Consider the following 14598-nt stretch of genomic DNA (forward strand, 5'->3'; position numbering starts at 1 on the left):
CTCTCTCACCAGTCACTCAAATTGGGCGATTAATGGTACCGGAGACACTAGCATTAGGCCCTGAGGCTCAGGGATGTCCCGGACCCCTTCCCGCAGTCCCAATCGCGTACTAAGAGATGGCCTTCGGTGAAACCGGTATTGAGTCTGCCCCTTCCGCTTCCAGGGCTGTCTGAGCCGCGGTAGGGGTGGAGTTCCGATTCTCCCTCCGCCTCAGCCAGACCAGACAGTGGCGGCGTCATGGCAGCTGCCTCTAACTTCTTAGCAGCCTCGCGACTCCGCGCCGCTGCCGCGTGGTCTCGGCTCGTGGTACGCGGGGTGGCGGGGCCGCCCGGGACAGGCTCGAATCCCTGTTCCGGCCGAGGAGATTTGGAGGACGACCTGGATTCAGACTGGGAACCGGAGCGGGAGCTGCGAGAGTTGGAGAGGTACCAAGGTTGCGACTGTTGCCATTCTCTGTCTGGGTCCACTGTTCCCGAGAGCCTGGAGGTCCCACTGCCGGGTCTGGCTTCTATCGGTTTGCAGACTAGCCACGTCCTCCTTCCTCGTAACGAGCGATTTGCCTTGGAGCCGCCTGGTAGTGGGAGGCAGGGTACGGAGGGAGGATGAGCAGCCAGGACACGCTGGCTGGCGACCGACCCACTAACTGACTCAAGTATAACGGCCGCGGTATGCGAGGACTTGGCTCCAAGGAAAGGCGAAGACCAAGTGACATGGGCCTCCAGCCCCTATCGAGGGATCTTGTCAGCTTCCTCCTATGACTTGAAAGCGGGGTTTCTTCCTGAGGGGAGAGTGCCAATTTCACCTAATCCAGTGGAGGGCGTTCACCCCATCTTGGTTTCTCACTGCCGCTTCCGTCAAAAATATCTAGTTAGTCCAGTTGTCTCTTTTTACAGACGTTTCCATCTATTTTCCTTCTTTCCTTGCTTGATAACTGTGAATTTTCTTTAAAGGAGAAAGTAGGGGCCTTTCTTCATAGGGATTAGGATCTTTTCTTTGTGCCTTTTTTCCACAGTACTCAACGAAGACTTCAATATTCATGTGGATGACTGATCTACTTAATCCAATTTCCTTTTCAATTCACACTAGTATAGTGACTTTACTGTATTTTGGAATTATACCATCTCCAAAATGTAGAACTTTGAAATTCTGCTTTTTCGATTCATTTTCATTATCCTAAGCTACTCCTGTTTTCTTACTAAATTTATTTGCTTTTGGTGACTTCTAATCCTTAACTTCTCCCCATTTTTTCAGTTATTTTAGTTCCATTTATGTCTCTAGGGAGCCTTCATACTATTGCCTAACACTTTAATGTTTTATAAATTACTATCCTAGAAGTCCCCCTAATTTTAAGTAAGCTAGTACTAAATTACAATTATTCATTAGTGTTTTCAGGCCAATTATATCAAACCGGTTTTAGCCACTACAAATTTATGGTTCTTACTTAACCATGCTGCTGTATCACAGTTGTGCCCTTCCTCTATCAGCTTCATCTCATTTCATTAATTTTTTTTCCTTTTGCCCCTAATTGTACTCTACTCCCATACTTAACATGGGTGATGATTTTCTACTTCATTGAAAAGACTCAACACTCTCCTGTGTTCACTCTTTCAGATGCCTTCCTCCATTCCTCATAACTTGTAAGCATCATTACTACTCTCTCCTTCCTTCGGGCCATAGATTAATCTTTATTCCTATTCCTCATTAAGATTTAATTCCTCCATCACTTTCCTTGCTTTCCTATTCCCTTCTAACCTTTTTGTAGAACTTTGGCTTTGTGACCATTTCCTTTTGTATCACCTTCATTCTTTCCTTTTCCATTGGCCCTTTCTCATCTACTGATAAATACATCTACATGTTCAGGTCTCTTGAATCCTGAAAAAAGTCAGCTGTTTCTACCTCTTCTTCACCATGTTACAGTAATTATTTTAATGTTCCTGTTTTCTTTACTTTGCATCAGTTCCTATAAATATTCCTGTGTTATTCTGAATTTCTCATATTTATTTTCTTGTGGCATAATGAAATAGAATATGTTAATGTACTACAATTTGTTTAATTAGCCATTCCCCAAACAACTGACTTTGTTTCCAGTTTTTTTTATTGTTAGAAAAAAGTGTTTTTGTGAATATTTTGGAATAAGAACAATAGCTTTTTAAAAAGACTTTCAAAATCACTTCTTTATCTCTTCACTGTAAGAATAATCTTATTTATAGATGTTCATGCCACTGTTCTATTGAAAAATCTAAAATGACTTGTGCTTCCTGGATAGATTTCAAACTCTTTGTTTTGAATTCAGGACCTTTTACAGGGTGCCATGTCTCCCTCCAGACTCATCTCAAAATGTATCAATTGATGGCCGACATGCCTGTAGTCCAACCAAATCACATCCATCCCCCTTCCCAGATCTCTGTCTTTGCTTACATTGTCCCCTTTCCCTAAAATGTCTTTCTTCTTCATCTGCTGACTTTCTATTCCATGGAAAGAAAGTTAAGTGACTTATAATCAAAGGATTTGAGTTCAAATATAATCTTGGACCAGTTACTTAATCTTTTCAAATCTCAAGTTTCTCCTGCTATAAGATGAGGTAGTTGGACCAGAGGCCTATTTCAGTTATATAAAAAGTTCTTTGAATTGTCCTATAAATCCCAATTCAAATGTTTGCTTCTTTTCTCCTTCCTATAACAGGTAATAACTTTGTGTCTCACATAGCACTTTATTTTACAGCTCTTTAATGTAGCAAAATGGAAGAGTTCTAGATTGAGTCAGAAGGACCTTGGTTTAAATCTTGGCTCTGCCATTTATTACCTGTGTGACTATAAGTATGTCACTTAAAACCTCTGGGTCTGAGTTCCTTTCTCTGTAAAAGGAGGTTGACCTAGATGGTGTCTAAGGCCCCTTTTGTTGCTACTGGCAATCACTCACTGTAATCTGGGTCTTTGGAGGCTAGGCATCTATGTCTTACTTGAACTACTCTTCCCGGTACCCAGCACAGTAATGTTATACATGTACTAGAAGTTTGCTGAATGAATGAATGAGTAAGGAAGATGGCAAAGAGACACAAAATCACTATCAGAACACAATTGAATATGTGGAGTACAGAAAAGAGGCATCAAAGGTGATTTGATTATTATTTCTGACAGAGCAGCCTGGGGAAAAAATTTCATGGGCAAAATGACATTTGAGTTGGACTTTGACAAATAGGCGGAAATTCTGAAGGCAGAAATAGGTAAAGAGGTTATTTCAGGTATAAGAAACAGGTTAAGCAAAGGAAGAGGTTTTCTTAGCATGTTTTGGCAGCTGTGCTATGACCTGAGTGAGCCTGAGGCATGAGGGGAGTTGGACTGAATGTTCACAAAGGCAGCATATGGTTTTGAGGACTGTTACTTAATCTCACTTTTAATACCTGTTCTTTTTTTTCCCCCAGATATCTGAAACAACAAAAAAGGGAGATGAGATTCCGAAAAATGCGCAGATACATGGAAGCCTCAGGTGCCCTCCAAAGGATCCTGAGTAGGAATGCCATGGACCAGATTCGGTAAGAACAATTAATTAATTGTATTGTCTTTTGTAGCCTCTGATGTCCTCAGAGTCAGAATCTTGATGAGAAACCTAAGGCCTCTCATGGCCAGGGTGGGAACAGGGCATGGTTCTGGCAGGGGCTTATGGTATATAGTTTTAGTGACTCTTTCAATGTTTTAACAGCTTCTTAGAGTCAGACTCAAAGTTGGGATATGTGTGATCTGAGGCTGTTTACATAGTATAATCACTCAAAGATAGAGAAAGCTCAGTCCATTTTTCTCTACTTATTGAATCAGTTTGTTTGGGACTAGAAATAAATATCTTATTTTGTGCTTTCAGAAGCCTTATTCTTTCTTAACCACAAATTTGCTGACATTAGTCTTCACTGCAGCTTAGAATTTGATCCATTCTTTCTAGGTATTTACACAAGGAATTCTCTGAGGACTGGTCAGTTCCCAGATTAGCTGCAGGCTTTGGAGTCAGCACTGATGTGATCAGAAGGATTTTAAAGAGTAAGTTTGTTCCCACATTGGAGCAGAAAATAAAGCAAGATCAGAAGATCATCAGTAAAGCTAGGATCATCCGCCATCCACAGACAAAACTGGCTTTACAAGAGCAGCCACCACTGCCATCCTCTACAGGACATCTGGTCTCAGGAGCTCTGTCAACATCAAGACATGAGGCCCTGCCACAGGTCCATCATAAGCACCAAGATTGCAGTTCAGCTGTACAGAAGAAAGAGAAGAATCCTCAGGCATGGAAAACTACAAGAAGCCAGGAAGTTAGGGACAAAGTATCTCAGAAATTGAGGAGGGAGAGGCATGTTTCTCTAGATGCATCCTTGGGTGATCATAGAGAAAACCATAGTATATGGCCTTCACCCAGGAAGCAGAAGCAAGCGGAAGAATCTCACCCCGATGGGTGGATAAGTAAGGCAGAGGAAAAGGGGGTAAAGGAAATAGAAACAGATGGCAAGGAGTTCAGCAGCAAAGTGTTTCAAAAAGGAAGGGAGTTCTTTGATAGTAATGGAAACTTTCTTTACAGGATTTGAGCAGAAATTTGTCATAGTTTTGAGAATGTCACCAAGTAGGAAGAACAGTGCTACCAGTTTTGTATTTTATTTGTACTTGAATATATCATTGTCCCAAGTTGCTATATATTAATTAGCCTCCTGGATTAGGAAGTATTGAAGTTCTTGGAGTAAGAGAATTTTCTGTGAAATTCTGGACTTCACTGTACCAAAAGTGGTAAGTCATAAATGGCAACCATGAGATAGAACAAAACTGTTGGTACCTCTGCCTTTTGATCTCTTGACAATAGACAGCTAGGTGGTTTTATGGACAGAGCAATGGACCTCGGATTTGTAAGAGAGGAGTTCAGATCACACTCCCTGTGTGACCCTGGGTCACAAGCATTTAACATCTCTCTGCCTTAGTTTCCTTATCTATAAAATGAGGAAAATAGTAGCACCTACCTTCTTGGGTTGTTGTGAAGATCAAATAAGATATTATTTGTAAAGTGCTATATAAATGTTACTGTTACCAACAACTGATGATCCCTGGTATGGTGGTTATAAAATAAGCAGGATATCTTTACCGAAGGGTCTTAATCAAAGTGCAGGGACCCAAGGAACTTATGGTTTTCGTGTTACAAAAAGTCACTCACATTGTAAGGGGCTGAATTCTGGTGCTTCTGAAATGTGGACAGTTAGGGAGTAGTGGAAAATTATCTGATGGCTTGATAACCCAAATAGCCTAGAACTTAGCAGAAACTGGTTTTCTTATATGAAAAATTAAATGACATTTAGAGAATTAGGTTAATCTGTCAAAATGTTGATTGGTATCATGAAAGTTGAGTTATGTGGTGGTGAAGTTGGAAGTGGGGCAGGAGGAAAAACAATAGAACATGAATTTTCATTTTTTTTCTTAGACATTTGAATGTAAATGTTAAGGTTTCTTTGTTGGGCTTTGCCACACTGCCTATGGGATACACAGAGATCTGTTGAAAGTACTAAGAATCACCCCACATTTTCTGCAAGTCAGTTTTGCTAACAATAAAGCTATGAAGGTAAGTTAATGTGTTGTTTGTGGCTAGAATTGGCTTACATTCTGTTGTGAAGTAAGACACTGGAAAACATAATAGAACCCAAGGCAAAGAAATTTGAGGAGAAAAGAAGAGATGAAGGTGATCTGTGAGAAAAAGTAATCCTGGCAGGGCAGACATTTCAGAACCATCATCAGTACAATTTCTAGTCTTATATTTCCTTTGTCCTCTCCCTCCTCCCCCCCCAACCCACATACAATCAACTTTTTTGAATCTTTCAAAGACTTCATTCTACTGAATTAGGTTATCCTTTATACAAATAGAATCATGTATTTTAGTCTAATTCGTGTATAGTATCTAAATTAGGTCCTGCCACCAAGCTTGTGGCTCAGAATCCATTTATAAACAAGTTGGGCTCTCACTTCAATATGTTAGTACAGATTGGAATGCTGAAAAATTTAAATGTAGACCAGAGTTTTCTTTTGTTTTTTTCCTAAAACTAGAAGTACTTTCATCAAATAAAAAGTTTGATAGTTATCAGATTTTTATAAGAAGGGGGCAAAGATAACTAATACAAAATAGAACATCATGAGTGCATCAGCAAGGTACAAAGTGCCTAGAGAGTTTAGAAGAGGGAGAAAATCTGTTTGGAGAATTAGCAAAAGTTTCAAGGTAGTTGTATCTTTTGAATACTAAGGATGGATAGGATTTCAGCAAGTAAAGATGAAGCTAGTTAGATGTTTTAGGTAAAGACAGCAGTAAACACTGGATATTTACATGGAACAGTGAGACTCATTGGTTGTGAGTCATGCTAGACTATGAAGTGTAAGGACATGAATTTATGATTCTAATATTAGAGATCTAGTACAAACTAGTTCTGATAGTTTGTTGAGGTAAAAATAAGGACGGCAGCTAGTTGGTGCAGTAGATAGAGCACCAGGAACACTTCCTAGCTGTGTGACCCTGGGCAAGTCACTTAATCCCAAATGCCTGGGGTGGGGGGACAAACAGAAAATTGTTATATCTAAAAAATAATAATGATAGTGGAATGAGGAAGGGCCAGAGTTAAGGATTATCATAAAATTGGCACTGATGACTAGCTTTGTAATGAGTACTCCTTATATTAATCATCCTTTAAGTAGGGGACTAAAAATAAATATTTTGAGCACTCAGAAATATATAAAGTACTATGTGTTAGTCAATATAGGACATACATAAGTTAAAGAGACAATCCTTGGGGGAAGCTAAATGGCACAGTGAATAAATTACTCACCCTATAGACAGGAATACTTAGCACTTAACACTTAATAGCTGTGTGACCAAGGCACTTGACCTGAATTGCCTCACCAAAAAAAGAAAAGAAAAGAAAAAGAAATCCTTTCTGGTGAAAAGAGCCCTGTCCTGGGAGTCAGAAGCTTTGGGTTTTAGTTTCAGCCATTTAATTTCTAATTTGGGGCAAGTTTTAACCTCCCTGAAACTTACCTTTTTAAGCTATTAAATGATAGTTGGATTAGATGATTCTCATAAGGTTACATATATATTTTAAACATTTTGATTGTATTGTTCTGGTTGGTGAGATAAGATTATTAAATATGAAGGGATTAATCAGGCAAGTGATATTGATGTGGGTGAATGCCCTAAAAAATTGTGTCCCGTTTTGATCTGTAAAATTAAACCTCGGAAATTGTGTACCTTTTGATCTGTAAAGAAGGGAGATTCCAGTCTCAGGCCCTCCTGGGAAGCATATCTCCCCAGACAAATTAAGTGGCTTCATCGACTGGGCCTTTTCTAAGGCAAATCCAAATTACTCCCCATCCCCTTTGATAGCTGGATCCTCATTCAGGAAGCCTTCAAAGTGATTTCCATTCATTTGGAGAGCTGAGCCCTGATATTGATAAGCATCTAGACCTGAGGACTTTGGCTTTCTTATCCATTTGAAACCTGAGCTTCAGATTTTCTATTAAAGGGCAATTTTAAATTCATTTCTTTGCAAAGCAGGACTATGCCTTGTCCTTTGGCATAGCTGCCTGTCAGAACTCCTGCTCACTGTGAAGGTAATTCTTTTCTCAGTGCTAAACCCCATTTCCCTAATAAGACTTTGCCACTTGGAAGTCAATCTTCCTAGCAAAGCTGGCCTCTCATCCAACAATAAACTTCCCCTTTTGCCACTTAAAACTTTTTGGGTTCGTGAATTCTTTCACGAAGAACCTGCGCCTCCGATCAAAAAGGGATTCCCACAACTCTCTGCCACTAGAACACCATCAGTATCAGAAGGAATTTAATAAGGTTTATCTGTTTACATGGGAGGATAATATTTGTAAGAACTTTCTCATTATTATGGCAATTAGAGGGAGTATATATTATAAGAATTTTGAAGCAAATTTCTCTGATAAGGACTCATTTCTCAAATACATGGAACTGAGTCAAATTTGTTAAAAAAAAAAAAAAAAGATAATAACCATGCCTCAATTGATAAATGATCAAAAGGTATAATCTATGCCCAAAGGGCTATAAATTCATACATATCCTTTGACCTAACAATACCACTATACTAGGCATAAATTCAGAAACAGGTTTTTAAAAAAGGAAAAGGGCCTATATATACAAAAAAATTTTCTATTAGCAACACTCCTTAGGGCAAAAAATTTGAAATTGAGGGGATACCCATAATTAGGGAATGGCTGAATAAAATGGTATGTGTTTATGATGGAATATTATTGTTTTATGGAAAATTATAAGCAAGATATTCTCAGAAAAACCTGGAAAGTCCTCCATGAACTCAAGTAAAGTGAAATGTACTGTTTACAAAGTAATAGCAATGTTCTGGGATGATCAGTTGTAAATGTCTTTGCTATTCACAGCAGTACAATGATCCATTACTATTCTGAAGGACTTAACGACAGAGAATCTAGCCATACCCAGAGAAGGAACTGATTTTGTCTGGATACAGATTGAAGTATACTTTCTCCTTTCTATTTTATTTTTCCCGAGGGCTTTTTCCTAGGGTGGGAGATCTATGTTTTCTTTTATAACATGACTTTTATGGGAAAAGTTTTGCATAACTTCACAGGGCTTGTGTTTCTTAATGGGGGCTTGAAGTGGGAATAACTGAGAATCAGGAATTCAAAAGTTTAAAAAACAAATATAAAAAAATATAACGGGGGGAAAATATAAAATTTTTAAAATAAAGCATTTGTTGAAAAAGTTAAAAAGTTATTAAATATGTATATGAAAGGTAAATGATTAATAAAAATGCAAGACAATAATCATAAAATTTCAGACTTTAGAATTGAAGGTTTTAAGCCCACATCAATTCTTTTCAGACAAGATATTCTTTCTGATTTTCAGAGGAGAAAATTAAGGATCAGATAAAAGTTAATGGTTTGCCTTAGGTCATAGAGCTATTTGGTAGCAGTTAGGACTGCTAACACAGGGCTCCCAATTCCCCCTGCAGGGTTTTTTCCACTAAACTATACAACTTTCCTCTAAGGGAAAGATGGATCATTGTTTCAAAATAGTCTTAAAAAAGAATGCTCTGATGAACATGAAAATATCTTTAGAAAAATTGCACATATTTAACCATATTGGATTGCTTCCTATCTATGGGAGGAGGATGGGGGCAAGGAGAAAAATTTGCAACACAAGGTTTTGCAAAGGTGAATGGTGAGAACTATCTTTGCATGTATTTGGGAAAATAAAATGGTATAACAAAACAATTTTTAAGAAGTGAGTGCTATTTGGGTATCAAAATTCCCAATAGATTAGAAAAAGTAGATAATATTTAGAGAAAATTGCCTATAGTGAAGAACTGCCTTTATAAGAAAATATTTAATAAACATTCATTAAGCATCTCTGTGTTAGGCATGGTGCTAAGCTCTGGGGCTACAGAAAGGCAAAAGGCAGTCCCTGACCTCAAGGAGCTCAAAATCGAATGCCACATGCAAACAAATATGTAAAAACAAACCCCTAAAAATATAAATAGAAAATATTTAAACCTGGGAAGGCTCTAGATTCAAGAAGAGTGAGGGAAGTCTTCCTGTAGGCTATAGGTTTTTAGTTGGTACTTAAGAGGAAACCAGAGTAGTCAGTAAATAGAAATGAGGCAGAACATTCCAGGAATAGCTGGAGCTAGGAAGCTAGTGTCTCCCTGAGTCAATGAGTAAGATAAAAACTAGAAAGAAAGGGATACAGGGTGGGAGATGGGGAAAGGTGAGCATGGGAATGTCTGACATAATTGGACCAGTGCTTAAAGAAAAATAATTGGAGACCAAATGTAAACAAACATGTGCTGTGCCATGTTTTTTTTTTTTTTTTTCCCTTCGTGGTTTTTCCCTTCTGATTTTTCTCTCCCAACATGGTTCATAAATGTACATGTACAACCATAAAAAAATAAAAAAAATTATATTTGGAGAAAAAATTTAAAAGAAAAAATGACTGGTGGCTCAACAGAGAATGGATTGAATTGGGGAGAGACTTAAAAGTGGGCAGACTTGCCGGTGCTATTGAAAAAGTTATTTTTGTACATTTCTATGATTTAGGGACCTAGTAAGATTTTGAACAAGCTTTAAGGCAGAGTATGCCCTGTATTAATAAGTGGCTCTACTGCCTTTCAGGGCATTCTTCTCAATATAGCATATATCTGAGACAAGCATTCTTTCTCACTTAAGTATTTCAAAATCTTTGAGTATTTTATTTAGCAAGGCCTATCTCAGTCTCTGCGTTATGAATAATTCAAACTTAACTAGGCTGCCAGTCATTAAGACCATCATCCAACTTTGTAGAATCTTCTGGAACTAGAAAAACTTGCCTAGCCTTTGAAGATTAGGCATAATGCTTGAGTGTGTGGTTCTCAGCACCATGATATAATCCCACAAAGTCAATGCAATACATATCAACCTCTTTAAGGTTTGCAAAGCACTTTACATGTATCATTTCATTTGATTCCCACAATTACCCTGTGAAGTAAATTACAATATTCCTATTTTATAGATGAGGAAATTAAGGTTCAGAAGTTGTGATATGTCAAGAGTCAGGGCTCAAATTTAGTTTTTCCTGACTCCTAAGTTTATCACCCCAACCACCTATCACCCAATTTATAGTAATGCAGAATGAAGCAAGAAAAGATGGGAAACATTTCTATACAGTGTGTTGTGAAGGAAGAGCAGAGGGTGATGTGGGATTCCCTCTAAGACTTCATTCAACATTTCAATTTGGGACTGTCTTTTTATCTTCTCATCACTGGCCTAGTCTATATCCTTAACACACAATACACACTCAGTGGAGGGGAGAGCAAAAGACTAGCCCAGATCTGTGAGGAGATAGCTGGGCAATTATAGACTAAGGGGAGATCCAGCAGTTTTCAGTAGTCTTGGAGAGATTTTCATTCTGTGGGAAGGTGGAGAGTATAAACTCAGCTGTAGTCCTCTTTGTGAAATTTCTACAAGGATCCAAACCAGTTCTAGTGGTTTGTATAGGTAGCAGTGGAATAGGGAAGGGCCAAATAATGAAGTGTACTACAATACTAATTCAAATAGCAAGAATTTACATTTCTTGCAGGAAGCAGGGCCATACCCTTTTGAGAGGCACAGCTGTTTATTAACGGCCAGAACCAGCAGTTATACCCTATAATCTCACCCTTCTCCCTCATCCCCTTCTCAGGATTTCCATTGGAGGAGATCCTTCCAAAAACGTATTTCATGATACTCCCACTATGTACACACTCTGATATGTTTCCATGGTCCCGCCTCACCTTGCCATATCATATGTTCAAAACCAGCAGCTAGCTAGCTCCTTAAGGAGAAGCTAATACATATGAGGCTTATTAAACTTATTCAATTAAAACTTTAGTTTCCCCAGAGCATAAACCAGTATATTCAACCAACACCTGCTATTCTATTGACTAAAGACATTCTTTAATTCTTTTCAGCCTGAATGTATTGGCCCTAAAGCATATTACATGCTTTTCTGCCGAGGGAAAGGGAAGCTATTAGACTGAAAATTTGCAACTGTGGAAACAGAAACCTTACAATTTTACTTCTTACACCTATGATAATGCCCATTCCCCACTAATTCCGCCCCCTGGTCTCTTATGTCCCGAAGTCTCTGTGTTTCTCCACTGCCCAGCCAGACGCCTCCCCAGGAGGGTGCTGGATAGAAGTCCCGTTGATAGCCTTTTGGATCCCACAAAGCCAGTTGGGGCGGGCTTCCGGGAACGCAGGGGGCGCTGTGCTTGGCCACAGGCGTCAAGGCCGTCTCCAGCGCGCCCTCCCTGGCACAGGCCGCCGCGATGAGCTCGGACGCAGCGCTGCTTCTGGAAGCGGCCGACTTCGCCGCCAGGAAGCACCGCACTCAGCGGCGGAAGGACCCAGAGGAGACCCCATACATCAATCACCCCATCGGTGGGTCCCTGGTCAGGGCGGCGGCTCCGCCGCTTGGGGGCCGTCCAGCCCCTGCCTAACCTGTGTGCTCTGCTCTGCTCTGCCCTGCAGGTGTGGCTCGTATCTTAACCCACGAGGCGGGAATTACGGACATCGCGGTGCTACAGGTAACAAGGACCTTGCCCCGGGCTGGGAGAGGGAGGGTGGACGCTCCCCGCACCGGGACCCCCAGCTCCGGGGAGGACCTTCCCGGCAGAAGCGGAAGTCGCTCTTAGCCCAGCAGCGTGTGTTGTGTGCCTTCCCAGGCTGCCTTGCTTCACGATACTGTGGAAGATACAAATACCACCTTGGAAGAAGTGGAAGAACATTTTGGGGCAGAGGTGAGGCGCATAGTGGATGAAGTGACAGATAACAAGGAGTTGCCCAAGCTGGAGCGAAAAAGACTGCAGGTGGAGAAGGCCTCGCAGAGCAGCCGGGCTGCCAAGTTGGTGAAACTGGCAGATAAGCTGTACAACCTTCGGGACCTGAACCGTCGAACTCCCAAAGGTATTCATACCTTCGGGGGGTGTGACGGTGTATATACAGAGATATATAGCCATCCTTTCCACTATTATCAGAGTTGTGGTTTAGAGAAGAAGGGGGGGAGATCTCTTTTGTGGATATAGAGATTAGTCACTTGTCAAAGGAAAAAAGATTTGTTAATTTCTTTGGCATTTCAAGCTTTCACTTGATACAATGTACTTTGTCCCTTTTGACCTTATATCATTTATCTTGGACTTTCATCCAAAAGAAGTCATTCCAAGAGGAGATGTTTATTTTTAATAAGAAGCTCAGCTTTTTCTATTATTATTTCATGCCAGAACAGTACATTAACCCTTTCACGGACTGATAGACTTCTGATGCAAAGCTATGTGTTAATTGATTACTTGTGGTCATGAAAACAACTCTGTCACTCTACAGGATGGTCTGAGCAGAGAGTTCAGGAGTACTTTGAGTGGGCAGCTCAAGTGGTAAAAGGCCTTCAGGGCACCAGCCCACAGATGGAAAATGCACTGCTAAAACTGTTCCAAGAACGAGGACTGTCACTGTGAGCAGCAGGGGGAAACTAGAAATGTGATCAAGATTTCAGCCTGTCTTAGATCAAGAAGAGGATTCAAAAATCAATTCTGAAATTTGTTTTTGTGCTGATATTGACGCCCCCAAGGCATACTAATTCCTTTAACAGAAGATTACAGACAAGGAAGGACTCCTGTTTTCTTCCAGTACTTGAGTAAAACAATGATTTGTAAAAATTAGAATGTTTTTTATTCTTGTTGTAACCTGTAATACTTCTCTGGGTCCTTGAACTTCTTTCTGAATTGGGTTTACTGATCATACTGAAGACATAAAACCACTGATTTGTTTTGTTTTGTTTTATAAATCCGATGAAAATAAAAGGGCCTGCAAAAATACTTATAATTGTTTCTGTTCGTTGACAGGGAAAATGAAATAGAGGAAGGAGTCCTGGGTTTGTAATTCGACTACCTCTATCTGAACCTTGGCTCTGGTGCTTACCATATAAGTTTAGGCAAACCACTTAATGTCTCTTTCTTCATCTGTTTTAAAATGAGGTAATTGGACAAAATTAACTTTAAATCACTTTCCAGCTCTTGAACTTTGGTGCCAATCTTAAATTGGATAGTCGCAGGATGATTAGCATTTAGAGAACTGACTGAATCTGGTCTAGGTAACAGCTTTTCACTGTGTTCTGTATAGTTTTGACTGTCAGCCGTCTGATGTTTTTGGACCTGCTGACAAACTAAAACTGTTTACCTCAAACCTGTTCATACTTCCCGGGCAGGGGTCCTCAAACTATGGCCTGCCAGATGGGGCAGCTGAGGACGTTTATCCCCCTCACCCAGGGCTATAAAGTTTCTTTATTTAAAGGCCCACATAACAAAGTTTTCGTTTTTACTATAGTTCGGCCCTCCAACAGTCTGAGGGACAGTGAACTAGCCCCCCTATTTAAAAAGTTTGAGGACCCCTGGAGCTCCTAATATTTGTTTTTTCACTGAACCAGCCAACAATTAGCACCTACTATGCTGGGAAGAGAGAACAGGATGAAGAAAAGTTTGCCTTCCAAAAGTTAATGACCAAGTCGTTTCCACTGGAAAAAGTAGCTGAGCTCTAGGTGAACTGCTGCATATCGGGTACACTGAGGAAGGGGTAGATGTTAAATTACATATATTCCCAAGTACTCTCCCAGCACTCGCAGCTTTCCAATTCTGGGGAGGCTTCAGCATCAAAAGAAAAGGCTGAGTGAGATGCAGGCTGCCCCCGGGAGCAAGGTACGGGGGAGGGGCTTAGGGACCCTCTACAGTACACGGGGCTGGTCTTCCATAGGGCAGGTGGATTGCGCCAGTAGGTATGGAAGGGACGCTGCCAGGGAGCAACTAGTGGACTCGTCGAAGCTCTTGTAGTAGTCTGAGATTCCCCCTGTCCCACAGCAGCGCCGAAGCTTTCGTTCCTAAGGGGTGCGAGGATGTCTAATACTTTTTGATGTTTCTGACCTCGAGCCCCGCTGGCTCAGCGTCCCCTCTGACGTCACCATCCACTCTCCCTACCACAACTCGCCTCTTGCTAGTTGTCTTTTCCTTTCCGGATGCGATGGGATTGCTAGGTG

At 40.5% G+C, this 14598-nt stretch overlaps 1 protein-coding gene across 5 annotated transcripts; it reads left to right on the forward strand.

Moving 5' to 3' along the window:
* The first annotated feature begins 33 nt into the window (after window positions 1-33).
* Window positions 34-13387, forward strand: LOC127551402 (guanosine-3',5'-bis(diphosphate) 3'-pyrophosphohydrolase MESH1-like). 5 transcript variants are annotated; one of them, XM_051981109.1, is made up of 6 exons: window positions 34-425; window positions 3422-3532; window positions 3934-4028; window positions 12048-12103; window positions 12242-12482; window positions 12897-13387. In XM_051981109.1, the coding sequence occupies exons 1-6, from the start codon at window positions 238-240 to the stop codon at window positions 13025-13027; spliced, it is 822 nt and encodes a 273-aa protein (XP_051837069.1). In that variant the 5' UTR covers window positions 34-237; the 3' UTR covers window positions 13028-13387. The 5 variants fall into 5 exon arrangements, 4 of the variants coding, with proteins under 4 accessions (XP_051837069.1, XP_051837068.1, XP_051837071.1 ...); XM_051981111.1 differs by lacking the exons at window positions 34-425; window positions 3934-4028 and adding an exon at window positions 2095-3112; XR_007951078.1 differs by lacking the exons at window positions 12242-12482; window positions 12897-13387 and having other exon boundaries at window positions 3934-4763; window positions 12048-12235.
* Window positions 13388-14598: the final 1211 nt, after the last annotated feature.

The sequence above is a fragment of the Antechinus flavipes genome, chromosome 2 (genome assembly GCF_016432865.1).
Source record: "Antechinus flavipes isolate AdamAnt ecotype Samford, QLD, Australia chromosome 2, AdamAnt_v2, whole genome shotgun sequence".
Lineage (NCBI taxonomy): Eukaryota > Metazoa > Chordata > Mammalia > Dasyuromorphia > Dasyuridae > Antechinus > Antechinus flavipes.